The sequence below is a fragment of the Peromyscus eremicus genome, chromosome 10, assembly GCF_949786415.1.
Source record: "Peromyscus eremicus chromosome 10, PerEre_H2_v1, whole genome shotgun sequence".
NCBI lineage: Eukaryota > Metazoa > Chordata > Mammalia > Rodentia > Cricetidae > Peromyscus > Peromyscus eremicus.
The window spans coordinates 64495848-64516632 of NC_081426.1; the positions used below are offsets into that span (position 1 = coordinate 64495848).

Here is a 20785-nt window from a genome sequence, read left to right on the forward strand (position 1 = left end):
AACAGAGCTAGTAATTTCTAATAAGCCCCCAAGTACAATACCCCGAGCATTGCCAGATTTTTACATTTTCTTTCTTTTTTTTTTTTTTTTGTTTTGTTTTTTTGAGACAGGGTTTCTCTGTGTAGCTTTGTGCCTTTTCCTGGAACTCACTTGGTAGCCCAGGCTGGCCTCTAACTCACAGAGATCTGCCTGGCTCTGCCTCCCGAGTGCTGGGATTAAAGGCGTGTGCCACCAATGCCCGGCTACATTTTCTTTTATCTAACTCAAGGAAATAAAATATAAATGAGGAGAGATGGTTCAGCAGTTAAGAGCACTTGTTGCTATAACTCCAGCTCCACTAGATAAGGCACATTCCTCTGGCCTCCAGAGGCACCTGTAGGCATGTGGGATACTCTCTCTCTCTCTCTCTCTCTCTCTCTCTCTCTCTCTCTCTCTCTGTCTCTCTATCTCTCTCTGTCTCTCTCTGTTTCTCTCTCTCTCTCACACACACACACACATACACACACATACACATACATATAAATTAAAACAAATGCTTTAGATATTAAAATATCTAAAATAACAACGAAACACTGTTCATGAGAGCCTCTGCTGTATAGTTCCAACAGTGCTCAGAAATAAGCCTATGCTCTTATTATTTACATCAGTGCCCTACTGAGCAGCAAGTGAGTCCTGGGCAGGATATTCTGGGCTGTATAAGAAAGCCCTGCAGGTAAGCCAGCTAGCAGCATTCCTCCACGGTTTCTGCTTCAAGTTCTTGTTTGAGTTATCACCCGACTTCCCTCAGTGACAGACTGCAACCTGTAAGCTGAAATAAAACCTTCCTTCCCTAAGTCATGCTTAGTCAGAGTATTTTGTCATAGCAACAGAAAGGAAACTGTAACAATCAAGAGAGAGAGAGAGAGAGAGAGAGAGAGAGAGAGAGAGAGAATTAAAGAAATAAGTAAGCATATCTAATTCAACAAGTAAGAATAAAGGTTATAAAATAAACCCAGGTGTCTTAGTTAGGGTTGTTATTGCTTTAATGAATAATACATTGGGAAGAAAAAGTCATAGCCCATTGAGGGAAACCAAGGCTGAAACTCAAACTGAGTGGGTACCTGGAGACAGGGGCTGATGTAGAGGCCATGGAGGAGTGCTGCTTACTGACTTGCTCCTCATGCCTTGCTCAGTCTGCCTTCTTATAGAACCCAGGGCCACCAGCCCAGGGATAGCACCATGCACAATGAGGTAGGCCCTTCCCCATCAATCACTAATTAAGAAAAGGTCCCACAGGCTTGCCTACAGCCAGATCTTACAGAGGCATTTTCTAAATTGAGGTTCCCTCCTGTCAGATGACTTTAACTTGTGTCAAGTTGACATAAAACTAGCCAGCACACCAGATAAAGTAGAAGAAAAAATTAATAAAGATCAAAGTAGAAGATAACAAGTTATAAAGGTGAAAATATGATACAATCAGTAATTAAGTTCAAAATCTAGTTGTTCGGAAAAAATAACAGATAAGCTAACTAACCTAGTCAGCAACTAATTGTGAAAATTATCAAAAATTATTCCACAAGATGAACAAATCAATGATCTGTAAAAAAAAAAAAAAAGAAGAAAGAAAAAGAGAAAGAAAAAAGAAAAGAAAAGACTTTATTTGCCTATCTGTGGCAAATTTTAAAACTTAAATGCAATGGATAATTAACAAATAACTTATCAAGATTGAATCCAATATGAACAAAAATCCTAATAGATCTATGGATTAGAACAATGGGTACAATTCTTAAAACATGGCAGTAGAAAGCACCATAAACACATACTAGAAAGTACTAAACTTAGCCGGGAGGTGGTGGCGCACGCCTTTAATCCCAACACTCGGGAGGCAGAGCCAGGCAGATCTCTGTGAGTTCAAGGCCAGCCTGGGCTACCAAGTGAGTTCCAGGAAAGGCACAAAGCTACACAGGGAAACCCTGTCTCGAAAAACCAAAAAAAAAAAAAAAAAATTAAAAAAAAGAAAGTACTAAACTTGAAAGGAAAAACCAGTATAGAGATTGAACAATTCCAGAGCAAAGGAACAAAAGATAAACTTCAAAATATAAGTGTGTAAGGTCATCTTCAGATCAGTAACATCAACCCAGCCCGGGCTGTGCAAAAAGAAAGACCACCAAGTACCCTCATTTTATCACAAATATTACAGAAAACGTTAATAAATGGAATCCAGTAGCATCAGAACCCACATGCATCACAGCCCATTGACTCCAAGTGCCTAGAGTTTTTCCTAATGGCATCTGTACATTCAGAGCAACTTGGGAAGGTTTGTTTTTGGTGTGTCATGGTGATCTTGAGAGTAAGGAAAGCTAAGGATACCAGAGAAAACCTCCATATTTAAAACAGTTTATGAACAGACAGGCTGGCCAATGAAGACAAGTAGAAAATACAGAAAAAATCCAAAATAAAAATGTTTATCATTACGTATGTGGCAACCAAATGAATGCAGACTAGAAAGATACTTGGTAAACTCATAGGGAATAAGTAATCTTCCCCTTACTCGTTGCGAGAGGAAACATTCCGAATGAACCCAAAGTAGAAGTTTACAAAATAAAACCACTAGCATCCTCAAGAAACATGGGGAGTGTTTTCTTGTAACCTTGGAGTAGGGAAGGCAATTCTGCTTTGATACAGGTTATTAACCTTTACAAAAACTTTGATAAATTCAAACACATATTATTCAAATACCTAGTTCATGCCAGAAAACGGCCAGACAATTGAAAACCTAGAGGAACTATTGCCACATGCCACAGAGGGTTAGTTTCCTTAGCTATAGAGTCCATAGATTCTGAGAAAGACATCAAAAACCTAGTGGAAAACCATGCAGGGAATATGAACAGTTACAACAAAGGAAATCAACCCCATAAAATGTAATGTATGAAAAATGCTTAACATCTCCAGGCTAAGAGAATATGAATCAAATTCCCAGTGAGATGAGGCACCAGAGGAAGGATCCAGCTGTTTCATATGATATGCTGCCTGGAAAGGCTGTGGGAAACAGATGCTCTTCTATTTCTGGTGAGTATCTAGACCCCTCACCATTTCTGCAGAGGGCACTGTGAGGTCTATGGAAGTTAGAAATGCACATTCCCTTTGGCCTCAGATTTCCATCTGGGGATTTATTCTACAAAAAGACTCATATAAATGGAAAAAGATGTGTGTGTGTGAAGAGAATTGAAGTAAACAATGTTTTAATAGCAAAAGAGAATGCATCTCACTTAGTTTCCATAATGAACTATTGATTTACAAATTATGATTGTGGTGCTTTGAAAGAAAATGATCTCCATAGGGAGTGGCACTATTGGGAGGTGTGGCCCTGTGGGGGTGGACTTTGAGGTCTCCTATGTTCAAGCTACGGCCAGTGTCACAGACTCCTTCTGCTGCCTGTGAATCAAGATGTAGAACTCTCAGCTCCTTCTCCAGCACCATGTCTGCCTGCACATCACCTGCCGTGATGATAATGGACTAAACCTCCAAACCGTAAACCAGCTTCAATTAAATGTTTTCCCTTATAAGATTTGCCTTGGTCATGATACTCTTCACAGCAATAGAAACCCTAACTAAGACAGTGGTATATCTAAAGTAGAGAATGATGTGCAGATATAAAGTGAATGAAAGACACTCTTGTGTACTGATGTTGGAAGACTCAGTAGGAAGGAAAAAAATGGTGTGTAGAAGAGTATATATAAAGGACCAAGGAGATAGATGATGGTTCAATGGGTAAAGCACTTGCTGCATAAGCATGGGGATCCGAGTTTGGACCCCTAGCACCCATATAAATGTCAGGCGCATGTGGCAGCCTGCCAATAATCCCAACACTTGGTAGGCAGAAACAGGGAATTCCTGAAACAATCTGCCTAACTTGACCGGACAAATCAGCAAATTTTGGGTTTATGTGAGGAACCATGCCTTAGTATATAACATAGAGGACAATCAAGGATAATTCTATATATCACCACATGCGCGCGTGCACGCACACACATACACACACACACACACACACACACACACACACACACACACACACACCACCTTGTCTTGTTTCTGATCTTAGTGGACATGTTTTGAGTTTTTCTCCATTTTGATGGTAGCCATAGGTTTATCATATATTATGTTGATATGTATTCCTTTCATCCCTACTCCCAGGATTCTTGTCATGAAATGATGTTGGATTTTGTCAAAAGTGATATGAAGGGGGTAAAGGAATAATATAGAGGGAAGGCTTAAGAGGGCCAGGAGAGGGGAGAAAAGAGAAAGGAATTTGAGGAGTAGGGGAGGAATAAATAACACTGAGAATATTTGAGAAAGTCATATAAAAAATGAACAGAAAATTTCTTAATAATAAGGAAAAAAGTCATACAGAAACCTACTACTTAAAAAATTTCCATGTATGCACATCTCTCTGTCTCTCTCTTGTTTCTGTTTCTGTCTCGTGTGTGTGTGTGTGTGTGTGTGTGTGTGTGTGTGTGTGTGTGTGTGTGTGCTAGTTTAATGCAATTACTTTATATGGGAGGGATAATGATTTCCCCAGAGGCTATAGGCTGCCAATTAAAGGCCCAATTTCAAGTATGGGATACCACCTCTCTACTAACTAAATTGTTAATCAAGGGGGTCCCAGAGGACCCCCCAAAACATTACAGGCTATTCTCACTGTTCTTGTTGGCCTGCCAGAACTTGATGGTAAGACCCTCTTGTTGAAGACACTGCACACTTTGGTCACAGAACTCAGAATAGTCAAGCTGGTACTGACCTAGAAGCTTCCTCCCTGCTGGCTAGCTTCTTTGGTACATGGAAGGTGTGATGGGGGCTGCTGGGGAAGAAAAATCAATAGTCTTACTAGCTGTGGTCCCTATGGGCTACAATAATGATAGGCCTGCAAAGCTGTTCCCTTGAGTACAACAGTGATACGAATGGGGATAAGCAACTGCTTTCTGACTGGATTTAAGGCCCCTTGTTCATGAGGAAACTTATGCCAGGTTATGTAAATCTGGCCAAGAATCGGTGGCTAGGGGGCTCATAAATCCTAGGGGTGAACACACTACTGTTATTTTGCTAAATGAACGTCGTATCAAACTGCCCTCTAAATTCATATCTCTATACTCATAGATTAATGCAGTTCTTAGTCTTTATCTTTGTGTAGTGGATGGCAGTTAGTACAGAGGCAACTGATCAAAGTACAGAAAACATGGGTTGGCGGAATGCCCAGGGATAAGTAAGATAGCTGTGTCACAGCCCCCTCCCCCATGAGAGTTAGGGAACAGTGTGTAATAGAGGACAGAAAGATTGTAGGAGCCCATGGAAGGGGAGGAGAGGTGCCAAACAGTGTCTTCTGGACTTGCCAGGACTTCCATATTCATGAACTCACAGCAGCTGTGGTTGCCTGCAGAAGCCTGTACAAGTCCAATCCAGGTGACATTTCAGGAGAGATGGAGCAGGGACACATGGCTCCCACCCCGGCTAAGGAGCTATTGACAGTTGATGGCAGGTAATAGGAGAGTTAGTTCTCATTAGGGATGTGGCCCCTGGCAGGTGGACCACATTCCAGTGGATTGCTTTACCCCTGTGCATGTATGGGCGATTATACTTAGCAGGTTATTTTTTTTTTAAAAGGATATGAAGTTGGAAGGGAGATGTGAGGAGACAGATATCTGGAAGGAGTTGGAAGATGGGGGAAGTGAATCTGGTCAAAATACATTGTATACTTGGATGAAATTCTTAATAAATAAATGTGTAAGCTAGTATCTAACTTTTATATTCCCATGACAAAACACCATGACCAAGGCAACTTCTAAAAGAAACCATTTAATTTGGGACACATAGGTTGCTGAGGGCTAGAGTCCTTGACCATCCTGGTGGGGAAGAGGGCAGCAGGCAGGCAGGCTTGGTGCTGGAGCAATAACTGAGAGCTTACATCTCAACCACAAGCATGAGGCAGAAAGATAAAGAGCTAACTGGGATTGGTGTGGGCTTTTGTTTGCTTGTGTGTTTTGTTTTTTTCTTTTTCTTTTCATTTTTCTTTATTAAGAAATTTTCTACTCACTCAACATACCACCCACAGATCCCATCTCTCCCACCCAAGCCACCCCACATCCCCACATCCCCCAAATCAAGGTCTCCCATGGGGAGTCAGCAGAGCCAGGCACACTGAGCCTAGGCAGGTCCAAGCCCCTCGCCACTGCACCAAGGCTGTGCAAGGTGTCACACCACAGGCACTGGGCTCCCAAAAGCCTGCCCATGTCCCAGGGATGGATCCCGATCCCCCTGTCTGGATGCCCCCCAAACAGTTCGAGCTAAACATCCATCTTCTGTATCCAGAGGCCCTAGTCCAGTCCCATGGGGGCTCCACAGCCACTAGTCTACAGTTCATGGGCTTCTACCAGTATAGTCTGTCACCTCTGCACGTCTTCCCATCAATGTGGCACATATACACAATGGAGTACTACTCAGCAGTAAAAACAATGATATCATGAAATTTGCAGGCAAATGGATGGAACTAGAAAATATCATCCTGAGTGAGGTAACCCAGACTCAGAAGGACAAACATAGTATATACTTACTCATAAGTGGATACTAGATGTGAGGGAAGGGATAGCCAGACTGCAACCCCACAGCTCCAGAGAGGCTAGCTAACAGGGGCACATGGTATGGGCTTTTGAATATCAAAGCACGCCCTGTCCCCGTGATAAACTTTCTCCAACAAGGCCACACCTCCTGACCCTTCCCAACAAGTTCCACCAAGTGGGGACCAAGCATTCAAGTATATAAACCTATGGGGACCATTCTCATTCAAGCAATCACAACCAGTCAAAGCTTTCTGAATCAAGTCTTGAAAATACCTAGCAATATTAAATCTGAACATTCAGTGTGTGTGTGTGTGTGTGTGTGTGTGTGTGTGTGTGTGTGTGTACGTGTGTATGCAAGATGATTTTTACAAGGAAGTATCACTCCAGTGTTCCAAACAGTAAGAAGCTGGAAACAATTTGAATGTTTATGAATATTGGATAGATTTTATATGTGCATATAATGAAATATTAAATAATAAGGTGGTTCTATGTGTACACATATGAATGAATTTTTAAAACATAATGTGCTTATAAAAATCCAAAGTCTTGGATGGTGACTCATACCTATTATTCCAGTACCTGGGAGGTTGAGGCAGGAGGATTGCCTCAAGTTTGAGTCTAACCTGGGCTACCCAGTGAGACTTTGTCTCAAAAATAAGTTAAATACCAATATATATGATCTTTATGTCAAGTGGTGAAATTATTTATGTGCACATATAGATGATAAAATATAAATAGATGGAAAAAATGAGAACACATCTGTCCTTTCTGACTGTCTTTAGTGAACGCAGGGAGAAATGATGGATTGGGCTTCATCTGTGTGAACCCTTTAGAAATGTCAGGGCAGCTGAGCACAGTGGCACATGCCTGTAATCCCAACTTGGGAATGGGAGGAAGGAATACCACCAATTAAAGATTATTCTCAGTTAGTAGTGAGTTGGAGGCCAGCCTGGGCTATCTGAGGTGCTATCTCAAACAAAGGAAAGCAAAAAACTGGAAAAAAAATCAGGGCTAAATTTTTAATATTTCATCAGTGTGGCAAGCACATGGGCTGTTCCATAACTGTTTTCTCTACTGTCTTCAGCAAGATGAGACCTACCCATTACAGAATCTCTTGTGCTGGACACACACAGTCCTGTGATTTGGATCATGTGACCTGTATCATCTTGCTTATTGGGAAGCTGCTCCCAGCTTTCCTCCCCTTAACTCTCCAGGGTGGAGCTATTGATCTCACCAGCTTTCTATAGCAAGCAGAGCTAAGCCTGTCTAGGTTCCGCCCACACCCACACCTGAGGCCAAGTCTTGGTTCCCCATCTTCCACGTGTGCCCCTATTCTCCAGTGGGTCTTCTCTGCATCCTGGGCCATTGCTGACGTGGATTTCTTTAATATACAAAACTGATTCTCATTCACATTTCTAGAGTCCCTCCACACCTGAGGTCACCGCAGAGTGACACAACACTTCCTCTCCAGGTTCTGGGTTTGACTCCTCATTTCCCCACAGTTACTAGGCACTGACAGTTGGAAACTTAGACCCTACGCTGTTTTGTCTTGGTTTGACCTAAATGGGTAGTTTTGATCTGAGTTTAATACTTTAACCACCAACTCTCCCCTTTGCTCCGAAAGAGTAAAGAAACTATCACCGCATAGTTCTCTGTATCTGTGTTTTTCAAGAGTGTAAGCAGAGGTCACAAGGTTAGAGGCTCTGCTGCGCAGAGGTCATATGGCAGTGTTCTCGATCTGTGGGTCACGACCCCTGTGGGTCTAATGACCCTTTCACAGGGGCCGCCTAAGACCATCAGAAAACACAGATATTCACATTACAGTTCATAACGGCAGCACAATTGCAGCTACTGAGTAGCAATGCAAATAATTTTCTGGTTGGGGAGTCACCACAACATGAGGAGCTGTGGTAAAGGGTCGCAGCATTAGGAAGGGTGAGAAACACTGTCATAGGGGTAACTCAGATGCAGACTCCACCGAAAGAAGACATGTTGAATGACAGAGTCTGACACCGAAATCATTTCAAGAGAAACATGTTTCTGAGATTACGATGGCAGTCCATGAAAAGGTGATCTTATGCAAACACGCCTGATTTTTGACTTAGAAAAATGTACAGTGGGAATGAGTGTGCAATGGCATTTTAAGAACAGAAAGCATAGGAAGACATCTTTTGAATGGCTACAATCTTCATAATGGACTTGTCAGGATTACTAGAAATATTCACAGGCTTTTTCTGGACACACTGAATTACCTCTTGCCTCAATAGGCGTTCCGTCTGGTTTCTAGTAATGTTCTTATGGTACCATCTGGAAAAGTAACAAAGAACACATTTTTAACTTTATGTTAATTTTTCTTCGGGCCAAAAAAAAAAAACACCTCTAATTCCTTCATCTTAAAGTCTTTAGAATTTACTTTAGAAAGCTATAGCTTAAATTCAGATAAATAACGATGTTCTATTATGTCGCCAATTTACCAAGCTCAATACATTTTTTTCTCATTTCAAGCCATTATATAGTTCATTCTACCATCACCCTTCTTGCCCACACAGTACTTACATATAATTTTGCATGATTTAACATCTTGTAAAATCCCATGAAAAATATGAAATTAAGAAGTTATCTTCAGGGACTGGAAAGATGGCTCAGTGGTTAAGAGCACTCTGGCTGCTCTTCCAGAGGACCCAGGTTCAATTCCCATCACCCACATGGCAGTTTACAACGGTCTGTAATTGCTGGTTCTAGGGAATCTGATACCCTTACACCAATGCACATAAAATAAAAATAAATTATTTTTAAAAAAGAAGTATCTTTAACACATGCTTAGTTCTGTGAGTAAACTAAAACATAGCCATTTCCAACTTCTCAGGAAGTTCCTATTTGCATGTTTTTAGAAGTGTTAGGTCGCTTCCCAAAGTGACATCCATCCTGACTTATCTAATTCTCCTTAAGACAGTCTCCCCTCCTCCAGTGTAGTTAGTACTTAACAGAGTTGATGGGCAGGGCCAGCCAACCAGTGATCCTGACTCCAACACTCTCTCCTGCCTTCTCTGACCACAGTCTCCCTGTGCCACTGAGCCACACTGGGATTCTTTCCTTCCATGTACCAGCAAGCATCCTTCTACCTTCAAACCCTGCGTTCTGTGCATTCGGCATGTCATAGACCATCATACACAGTAGGCATAATTAAATAATATTTACATGAGGTAAACACGTAGTTCGATGTGACCATCCTGAAGCAGTAATCTCAAAATGTACAGAAAAGAGAGAAAGGCGGTCAGAAAACAAAGACAGAAAGGTCGAGAAACTTTCAACTTCAAAACAACGTATTTACAAAGAGCTTTAGACACAATGGAGTATTACTGAGAATACTGCTTTGTGGAGAGAAAAAGGCAACATTGAGCACCAGCTGAGTCACCACGGATGGGCCAGAGGTGGCTAACCGAACGCCATAAAAGGATGGAGTCTCTCGGTATGTGGACTTCCCCTAACACCTGGTGGTGAGAAACTGACTCGAAATCTAGATGGTCAGCTGCCTAAACCCCTGATGTCATCCAACTGAAAAAGAAACCATAGAAAAGAAGAACCATAGGCAGCAGGAGGGGATGACAGTGGATGAGACAGAGAAACTGGCCACTCGGGGGGGGGGGGAGGGGGACAATGAACATCAGCTGGGACTTCACACGAATTGAAGGAATTTCAAGGTGGGTCCGAGACTTCTCACAGAAAGAAGAAATCCCTCCCGAAGAAATGAGGCAGCCTTAAAGACACGGGCGCTAACATGGAGAGGTCACCACTGGTTAAGGTATAAAATCTGCATGTTAAAAGAAAATAGTGATGAGCGTTCACTAAAATAAGTGGACTGTTAAAGGCCAAGACTGTAAAAGGACACTCAAACTGAGAGAAGTCCATATAAATTGCATTCTTAAATAACATTTTCCACCTGCTATGGTGGTGGTGATAATTTTAGTATTTTACATCTGTTTATCAGAGTGACAGATAACGAAAGTGAATGCATTCATTCTGCTTAAGTATGAATTTGAAATGCATCCATATGGAGATATCCTAAGAATGACTTCAAAGTGGTTACCCCAGAGCGAGGTGGAAGTCTGTGACAAAGTCAGGGTCCTTGAGGGACTCTTCCCTTTCTAAGTCACGAAGCCATTCAATGAGGGTGATGGAGCAGTGGTTCAGCATTGAATCCATTTCAATCATATGCTAAAAGTTAGAAGGGCTTTTACAAAATGAGGTGAAACTCTGTCTTAGTTTCATTTTCCATTGCTGAGCTTGTTTTGGCTCAGAACGGTAGGTTACAAGCCATTGTCTCTGGAAGCTGGGGCAGCAGGAACCAGATGTTACTGGTCGCAGTCCATCCACAGACAGGAGAGAGGGGAAGGAATTCGTGTTGCACACTAGGGCTCTGTGACAGGAGAGGGGGGAAGGAATTCATGCTGCACACCAGAGCTCTGTTGCTTTCTCCGCTCTGTTGTTTGTTTCCAGAACTCCTTGGGATTTTCAATAAAAATCACGTTACTGTAGTGAATTTACAAATGAAAACACCATGCAACTAGATTTGTTGCGATGGCTGTTCTATTCTTGCTTGTCAACTTGACTACATCTGGAAAACCCCAAAACGGCTGGGCACACCTGTAAGGGATTTTTTCCCCCTTAACTAAATCTTTTTAAGTGGGAAGACCCACGTCTAATCTGGATCTCTGAGGTGGGAAGACCCACTTCTAATCTGGGCCACACCTTCTGCTGGCAGCCATGGAAGAAGGAAGCCCTTTGCCTGCTTGCCCTCACTGTCACCGGCAAGTCCATTTCTTCACTGGCATTAGAGCCTACTTCTTTGGGATTCCGGCATGTCATGAAGACCAGCTGAGACATCCAGCTTCACAGACTGAACAGCTGCTTGATTCTTGGACCTTCCATTGGTAGACAGCTGTTGGTGGACTAGCTGGACCACATCCTGCAAGCCATTCTCATAAATCTTCTTAATAGAACATGAATAGGAAATTCATTCTCTAAATTCTGTTCCTCCAAAGAATTCTGACTAATATACCACTCAAACAGTCACCTAAACCTATACAGGTAAGGATCCCCTACCTAGGAAATGGTGCCAGCCCCAATGGGGGAGGAGGGGCCCTTCCCACTCAGCTAAAGGAATCGAAACAATCCCCCATAGATGTGCCCACAGGGGGACCTGATTTAGTCAACCTCTCATTGAGACTGTCTTCCCAGGTGATCATAGATTGCATGGAGTTGATAATTAAAACTACCACAGACTGTATCTTCCATATCTAGACACCTTATACTAAACTAATACCAAATAGTGTGAAATAAGAGTTAGACATTAAAAAGTAATCCAGCATATGAAGCTACAATTCAGTAGAAACAGCCTGGGTGTTTTACACACACACACACACACACACACACACACACACACACAACACAACACAACCTTAGCATTCTGGCAAGATTGGGTGTGTTCAGGGTAGTATGGCCATAGACCCCTCTTAGATTTCTAAGTAATAGGTAGCACTAGTGTATTCTTCAGTTTTTGATCCAGAAACCCCATTACATCCAAGAAGGTGAATTTGCTGCCCTTACTAGGTGACTAGCCCTGAGAATATCAAGGATTCAGTACAGAGAAAAAAAAAGATGTATCGAGTTCACCTCCCAGGTAAAGTTTGGATTATCAACACATTTGTTCTTTTGAATGTTTATAATTTTAAGAATATATAGTATATTCTGCTTTTAATGATTTCAAATGTATAATTAATTTTAAATGTTATTTGAAGAGAATTTGACTAATTTATAAATATTTGCACTTAGGAGAACTTAACTTACCACATCATTTAGACATTTAACTCTCCAGCATCATTTAAAGGATTTACATGGGACTTAATACACCTGTAAATTTGCTCAGCCAATCACGTGAAGTACTTAAACTATAACTGAATATACCCAGTTTGTTAATTCAAGTCAGATATTTCAGGAAATCTAATTAACTGGGCTTATAAATAGGACTAAATATTTGAGTAAGTTTAGTCAGTAGAATTTGAATTACAGTGATTCTTCTTATTTATTTAAATTTATAAATAATTTATTAAGATTAGCCTGTTGAATTTGAAAGCTTACTGAAAACTGTGTTAGTACAATGGACTGTTGATAATTTGAGTGTGTGTTTAAAACCAAAGTGTCCATCAATCTTCCTATACACCAGCATTCCTTTGGAATAACAGAAGTCCCCCATCACCTTTCAAACTGCCTCCTACCACCTTGAGATCTCATGTCATGTTCTTATAGAAGTCTTCCCTAACCCAACTCCTCCACCTACATCCATCACTTCCCCCTGTTTTCTCCTGTGATTCCTACATTACTCTTTTAGAACTACAATTTAACACTATAATTTAGAGTTAGCTATTTGTTTTTAAATTTAGAATTGTTTAATGTCTCTTTTCTCCATTAACTATAAGACCCATTAAGTCAGGGAAGGCTCTATGTCTTCTAAATTGTATCCCCAGGGCTCAGAGCTACTAATATCAGGTACATCTCTGGTGTACATAAATGGATTGAACACGTAAAGGGATCCAGGTGCTACAGTAACTAAGGCAAGCTAATCACCTGTAAAACTAGACAGGGTGGGCCAAACTGAAAAGGATTTCCCATTATCTTCATTGTTCATAGAAATAACAATAATCACTAGACTGTCTGGAATGTTTGCTACGTACCATATGAGGTAGTTTGTGTCCCCTCTTTTTGAAGCATTCAGCGACAATAGGCAACGTTGTCCAGAATCAAAATGCTATGGCGATTATGCTAGGTTCTGGACTCAGCTGCTCCTGCACTCAGTACAGCAATTCTCTTATACAGTCATCATCACAAAAGTGTAGAACACATGCTAAGTGATCAATAAGTTCTAGTGATTAGTTAGGATAACTATTACATTTGTATTTTAGTGTACCTGTTTAAAAAGAAATAAAGTTTAGTGAGTAGTCCTAAGATCTGAATCATTAAAAAGCACGATTTTCAAATTCATGTAAAACAGAGCCCAAAGACCTTAAATGGAAATTCTGTTTTGTTTTGGTTTTTTTGTGGGGGGGAAAGGGGACTCAAGACAGGGTTTTTCTTTGCAGCCCTGGCTAGCTTGTAACTCACTCTGGAGACCAGGCTGGCTTCAGGCTCACAGAGATCTGCCTGCCTCTGCATCCCGAGTGCTGGAATTAAAGGTGTGTGCCTAACCTCAGAGCTGTTCCATTCAAAGGATTCGGTATCTACAATGCAAACAGCCTTAAACCAGAGGCTCTGCTTAGTCTCAGCCAAGGAGACAATGAGCAAATGAGCTATGACCGTGAGAAATGAAAGTACCACAGTGAGAGTTCCCTTAGTAGCCACCAGGCTGGTAGGCACTGTCACACACGTCTCCTTTGATCTTCCGGAAAATCTGAACTTGAACGACAATACAAAAAAAAAAGTCCTACTTCTTCTAATTATTCTGGGTTGACTTTTCATATGCCTTCTCTTCTAAGCTAGACTTGTTTTGTTGGTCAGCCTCAGCGCAGGGAGCAGTGAGACCCCTTGGGGCAGACTTGAGTGACCATAAGTGGATGGGAAACTGTTTTCTAAGGGAGGTGGCTCAGTCCCTGAAGGAGGTGGAGACTGGAGACAGGAATCTTAGGCCAAAGGGTCAGATCAACAGAAAGAACATTCGAGGCAGCAAAGAGTGAGGAGGACCTTTTGTGACGGAGCTGAAGAGCATGATGGGAAGGAGGAAGAGAGAGCCAACAGAGCGGTCTAGGGGTCTGGGAAAGCCGCGTTAGATGTGCTGCATGCCCTTTGACCCCTCATCTGTTCTCCAAGAAGGCCTGTATTATTCACCCAAACTTTCAGAATTGGAGTTATTTTAGAGAAAGGTGTACTGAATCTTGTCTAAAGTTCTAGCAAGGCTGAGGAAGCTTCTTCCATTGTATTCGATGTCTGGTCTCAAGAAATACTTGATACCACTACTCTTACCACATAGTAACCCCTGTTGGAAGCGTATGCTAATTGTAAGGTAAGTACCCAAGGGAGGAGGGGGCATGAATTTGAAAAAACCAAGTAGACTCCATTACAGGCTGCTCAGTCTTCTCTCAGTGATCAGGCCTCAATTTCAGTTTCCTGAGACTTAAGCAAGCAGTTTCTGGGAGGGCCATGATGTAGTCCTTGCAGTAGCTCCCTTTCTGCACGTACTCTGACTGCTCAAGGTTCAGCCAGTTGTTTACTGTCTGGGACCCCTCACCAACTTAGAGCTACGTGCATGGGTCAATGTGAACGTGCTAGGCCAGCCAGCCCCCACGGCAGCTCAAGGACAGAGCCTGGGACTTGTCCAGGCCTGCCCCCAAATGATAACTAACCCCCAACCAGTAAATTCAAAGGTTACATACCCTCACCCAATTATATGACATATGGTACATGCGGTACAAAGGCTAGTACCACCCAGCTTGCAGTTTTTCCCTTAAAAAAAAAAACCCTCACTCTGAGAGCTCAGGGCCATCCTCCTCCACCCACTGTGTCAAGTGTTGGACACAGACCAAGACAACAAATTCAAAGTGAGAACGTAACTTTATAAAACATACAGGACTAGTCCCAGGTCCGACACTTTGTACCTATAACTTAATCTTTCAGCCTTACTTTTTCACCTGAAGAGTGAGGATCTGCCAAGTCATTGCTCAGCTCTTCCTATTCCAAAGCGGTATTTGTTACCAAAAGAAGAGGAAGATATTTAAAGCATAAATTTGATAAGCATACTTGAGGTTCTTGCAAACTATATCATTAGCCTGCTTCTGATCCTCAGATATTTCTAAAGAGTATCAAAACAAGAGCAGCATCTAAAACTGGCCCCTGCAGACTGTCAGACTTACAACCTGTCATTTTGAAAAGTAAATGTTCCATGTAGGATATGCAGGACAAAACATATGTCAGTGTTTCTAAAGCAGGGCCGTGCCAAACAAAATGAATACAAGCTTAAGAAGGATTTTCAGAAGCAACCGTGAGAAGAATCAGAGATCTCTTCATTGCTAAGACTATCAAATGTGTTACTTTCTTTTTCATTTTCAAACCTGAAAACTGTCCATACCTCAAAGTTCCCAGCAGGTCCCTGATTTTCAGAGGTTAATCATAGCACAGGCTTGGTAGGGACACTTACTCATAGATTTCCAAGTTGGTGAGTCGGTTTTCGGTCACATAGTTGCTTGGGATTAAGCCTTCATTCCTACAACACAAAACAAAAGAAAACTCAAGATGAGAGACAGGTTTGTAACGTTACCATGACTATAATTACTTAAACCCCAAAGATGTAGAGGGAAATCAAAAGCATTTTACTCTTAAACTGTTAAAAGAATAAAAATGTTTTTCATTTCCAACTCACAAAATCTCTGTACAGTAAATACCAAGATCCTGACTTATAAACTATTTAAAGAGATTTTAAGACTCTATTTTCTTTCTTTCTTTCTTTCTTTCTTTCTTTCTTTCTTTCTTTCTTTCTTTCTTTCTCTCTCTCTCTCTCTCTCTTTCTTTTTTTAAAATAATTTAATTTAATTTTATGTGAATTGATGTGAAGGTGTCAGATCTCCTGGAACTGAAATTACAGACAGTTGTGAGTCTGCCATGTGGGTGCTGGGAACTGAACCCTGGTCCTCTGGAAGAGCAACCAGAACTCCTAACTCCTGAGCCACCTCTCTAAACACCCCCCCCCCTTTCTTTGAAATAATCTCACCATGTAGCTCAGGCTAACCTCAAATTCCAGGAGCTATTGTGTTACCTCGAGAGTGCTAGGGCTGCAGGCAGATGCCACCATGCCCAGCTCCAATATGTATTTTAAAGGGGAAGTGGGCGCAGTTCTGAGTTTAGACTCCAAGTGTATTGTTCAGTAGAAAGGACATTGGCAAGCTGGGCACTGTGCAACTGGCCTCACCAAAGGTGGACTATTGGAATGCCTCAGACTTTTAAAAAAAGCCATTAGTTAGCTTTTTATTTCATAGTAAAATGTACAGAGTTTATAAAAGACTGACAAAATTCTGCTTTGTCACTTTCAGGTCCACAGGGTACTCTATTTCTGCCCCCCGCCCCCGAAAAGGGCATGCTAACTGACTCGTCCAGAATTGAGTCTAGGCCCCACGCAACCTGCACTGTGGGAGGATTTCTGGCGGTCAGATAAAAGCCAGCATTCTTCCGGGATTTATGAAACCAGTTCCCACCTGTCAAAAAGAGTCATTTCCCTTACCCCTGGCCAAAGTGGCTACCTGTGGTTGCTATTGAAGCCCATGCCTGCCTCCAGGCTCCCTCAGTATCACAAATACCTGTTACACATTTCAAGGTCCACACTAGCATCTTAACCCTTCTTACTTCCCCAGGATTCCCTCCTCCCGGATACCTGTTGGTTCTCTGTATAATGCTGAGGTCTCTCAACCCCTGCTATTCTCACTATATTGTCTGTCTATCTGTCTATCTGTCTGTCTATCTATCTATCTATCTATCTATCTATCTATCTATCTATCATCATCATCATCATCTATTTATTGCTATCTACTTGCTCTCTCTTTTTTCTTACTCTCTAACCATGCTATATTCCCTCTCTCTCTCTCTCTCTCTCTCTCTCTCTCTCTCTCTCTCTCTCTCTCTCTCTCTCGCCATCTCCACTGTTCTTTCCCGCTTCCCTGGCCATCTCCAGTCTGCTTCTTTTCCTCTCTGCTCTGTCTCTCGTATCTACAATAAACACCTTAACCACATCATGGAGCGGTCACAGCGGCAGTTTCTTTACTGAACCCTCTCACGCACGGTCACTGCTTCCTGCACACGACACCACTGTCCACTTAGTGATCATTTTCAATGAGCTATGCTCACATGTTGAAATATGTGCTGCTGTTCGTAGATTTCATGTACATAAAAGTTATCACATTTCAAGCCTTGTTCTACAGCTCGCTTTCAGTTTGTCAATAATGCACCTCGGTTGTCTTTTGGTCAAAGTGGAGGTAAAAGGACAGGAGAAGGAGAAACCCTGGCCTCCCCGCTGACAAGTGTTCCAGCTGCTTCCACATCTAGGGCAGGATGACCATTTGTCGTGAATTAGGAACTTCCCTACGTGAGCCCGACCTTACATGAATAGTTTTACTTGAGTACAAGACCATGCTCAAGAGTTGCTTTACAGCATTGCTCATAATGGAGGAGGGGCCAAACTGAAATGTATATACATTGTAGAAATTAAAAATAATGGACCCAATACCTTGGCAGTTTCTACTTTTAGCTTAGTCACTTTGCGATCAACTGATCATTATAAATCTTCCTTGATAGATTTCTACCTTACATACTGTGACAGAATCTCTCAGTGATCTGAGTTCCTCAGGTCTGCTAGCCTACTAGCCAGCTAACTCCAGGAGTTCCTTCTCTTGGCCTTTCTCTAGAGCTGGGGTTACAGGAGGACCACCAGGCTCACTAGACTTTTCTGTATGTTCTGGAGATTCAGACTCTGGTCCCCACCTCTGTGAGAGAAGCACTTCATGGAGTGAGTTATCTCCCCTGTCCTTATTTATTATTCCTAGTCTACAAGTAAAACCTTAGGTCTCCATCCCGGGGACACACAGGGTCACGTGGTAGCATGGGGACAGCCGGGCAGGTGGAGGCAGGTGTTTCTGGTTTCAGTCATCTGCCACAAGTCACTGTATTCTGCTGCTCCCTTACAAATAGGGGTGTGGAGACTGTTTTATCCCACGCGGAGGGAAGAGTTACGCACGTGGAGACTATGAACTACCACGCAGGTTCTTCGTGGTTGAGAAAAGTGTGATGAGGACTCAGCCATCGTCTTACCCCAGACGGTCTCTGGCCTTCCACCAGTGAGGGTCACACCTCTCCAATATCAGATATTCTTCTGCTCTCTTCAGTGCCAAATTACAGGGCTCCCGGGGCAGGAAATCATAGAGAGCCTTGACCCGGATCCTCTCTTCAGCAAGCTCTGAGAGCGGGAGCGGGGGCAGCGGCTTGCGTTTTGAGGGCTGCGCCCCGCCTCTGTTGGACTGTAAGAACCATTACGGCTTTAGTCGTTTGTACCAAACAAACAAACAGACAAAACCAGGACACGTGCATCTGCCTCCGTCTCACATCTACCGTCCAGCTCCACCAATGCACCCAGGCAGAAGCAGCCAGAGACAAGTGCGGCAAACAGCGTGACTGCCACGCAGCACGGGGGGGCCAGGAACACACTTGTCGTTCTGTGACTCTTTGAAATCACAAGTTCTCTTGACGGCACAGCTTCGGAGTTTCGGGTGCTGTGATTCTTAAACGATCACTTACCCTGAAACAGTTTCATTTGGCTTTCGTGATCCTTTGCTTTTGAGAAGAGAAACACACACACCTCTGTCCTTCCCTGTGTCCGAGTTCTCCACCCTCCCCAAGCCGCGGTCTCCCAACCCAAGATGGCAGGAGCCACAGTGTATTTCCTCACTGGTCACTGTCTTGTTTCAAATTCTGTCTTTAAGTCTAGCGGAGTAGGCTAGCCCAACTGAATTTTCCCCGCACTTTCTTGTAGAACACTTATTGAGCTCTTACTGTATAACAGTCAGGATTTGAATTTGTGGCCATGGCCACCGGCAGGACCTCCCTAGAGAGCGTGCCTGTGTGGGGACTCCCTGTGGAAATGATACTCACTTGTTTCTTGCTCTTCAGCTTGTCCAGCCATGGCCTGTGATGCTGGGGATCATTTTCGGAAGATTCTTCATTTCTGCTCAGGCTTATCTGTGTTCTCACTTGTCTAGCATTGAAAAGCAATCATTTTACAAACAATTGTTCATAAGGAGCGTATTCCTAAATCCTTTAGATTCTATCAGAGATAAGGCAATTTGTGTATCTTTTTTTAAAAAAAAAAAAAAATGGTATCTTCCTAGTTCTAACTCCTTGAGCAAATTCTGAATTACAACTCTGAGGACTTTGTCTTCTGTATCCAGAAGTCAGAAAGGCAAAGGGAATTCAGAGTTGTTTTGAAATGAAATTGCAAGGCTATGTCGTATGCCCAGGGTCTGATACTTTGGAGAGGCCTAAAATGATAACCAATCCAACAAACACATGCTCTGAGTCAGGCAGAGTGTAAGCGCTTACCAGTTCGTCCATATCACTATTGTTATACACAGGTGCAAGGTGATGATTAAGAAGACAAGTGTGACCCGGAGGTGGTGGCACACTCCTTTAATCCAGGCACTTGGGAGACAGAAGCAGGCAGATCTCTGTGAATTTGAGGCCAGCCTGGACTACAGAGCAAGTTCCAGGACAGCCAGAGCTGTTACACAGAGAAACCCAGTCTTGGGGTGGGGAAGACAAGTGTGCCCCCCCCCCCCCGGCTCCACCATTTCATAGTGTGGCCTCAGACAAAGCAAAGTGACCTCTCTAAATCTTGGTTTTTCTCTTCTATAAAGTGAGAATTATAAAGGAAAACGCCCTGGAAGGTTTTGAGAGCTGTGTGAATGAATAAATGCAAATCTCTTCGCACAGTGCTTATCAAATGGCTGCTGTCATGACGCTTTGATTTAATCCTAACGCGGTCACATCCCGACTCACGGAGTGAGTGTTATAATGAAGACAGGATTCTTATGCTTAAGGGGAAACACATTACTGAGTGGAACACAGACATATAAAACAAACAAACAAATGATAAGGGCAGAACCCCGCCACAGTCTGCGGGGACACACGGAGGAAGAGACTGTATGCAGGGGAGTGGAGGACCAGAGCACCCCTACAATTTGACTTACATCTTTAAGAAAGCAAGCCGTTCAACAAGGACCCATTGGGAAAAAGCTTCCCAGACAGAAAGCAAGAGACGCAGACAGGAGCCTCAACAGACAGTCAAGAAACTGCATGAACCCGTTTCCAAGAAACGGCCCTCGAAGCAGACTCACCTCTTCTGCACTGAGCAGCAGCAGCAGCAGCAGAGAACAGACTGGAAGGTGCTATCTGAAAAGGAGATCATTGTCACTGTTAGGAAGGCTCCGGCCCATGACAGTGTGCAGGGGAAGCCGGCTGTGCTCCGGATAAGAGCAGGGAACCATGAGTGTTCAGAAGCATAGGAACATCATGACATCTTCTGAGTAAAAAACGAAAAACTATCACCAAAAAAAAAAAAAAAAAAAAAAAGTTCCTGGCACTCTGGCCAGTGTGGTTTCCCTTCTCAG

At 42.7% G+C, this 20785-nt stretch overlaps 1 protein-coding gene across 2 annotated transcripts in view; it reads right to left on the bottom strand.

The window, feature by feature from the left end:
- Positions 1–20583, bottom strand: part of Txk (TXK tyrosine kinase) — a 45566-nt gene extending 24983 nt beyond the window's left edge. The window contains exons 1-5 of one of the 2 annotated variants that reach the window (XM_059275102.1): positions 20513–20583; positions 19272–19374; positions 18435–18640; positions 15778–15843; positions 8846–8900 (exon numbers count right to left, since the gene is read on the bottom strand). In XM_059275102.1, the coding sequence (XP_059131085.1) occupies positions 8846–8900; positions 15778–15843; positions 18435–18640; positions 19272–19374; positions 20513–20583 (501 nt within the window). The remainder of the gene's footprint in view (positions 1–8845; positions 8901–15777; positions 15844–18434; positions 18641–19271; positions 19375–20512) is intronic. The other variant, XM_059275103.1, reaches the window with a different exon arrangement.
- Between the last annotated feature and the right edge of the window lie 202 nt (positions 20584–20785).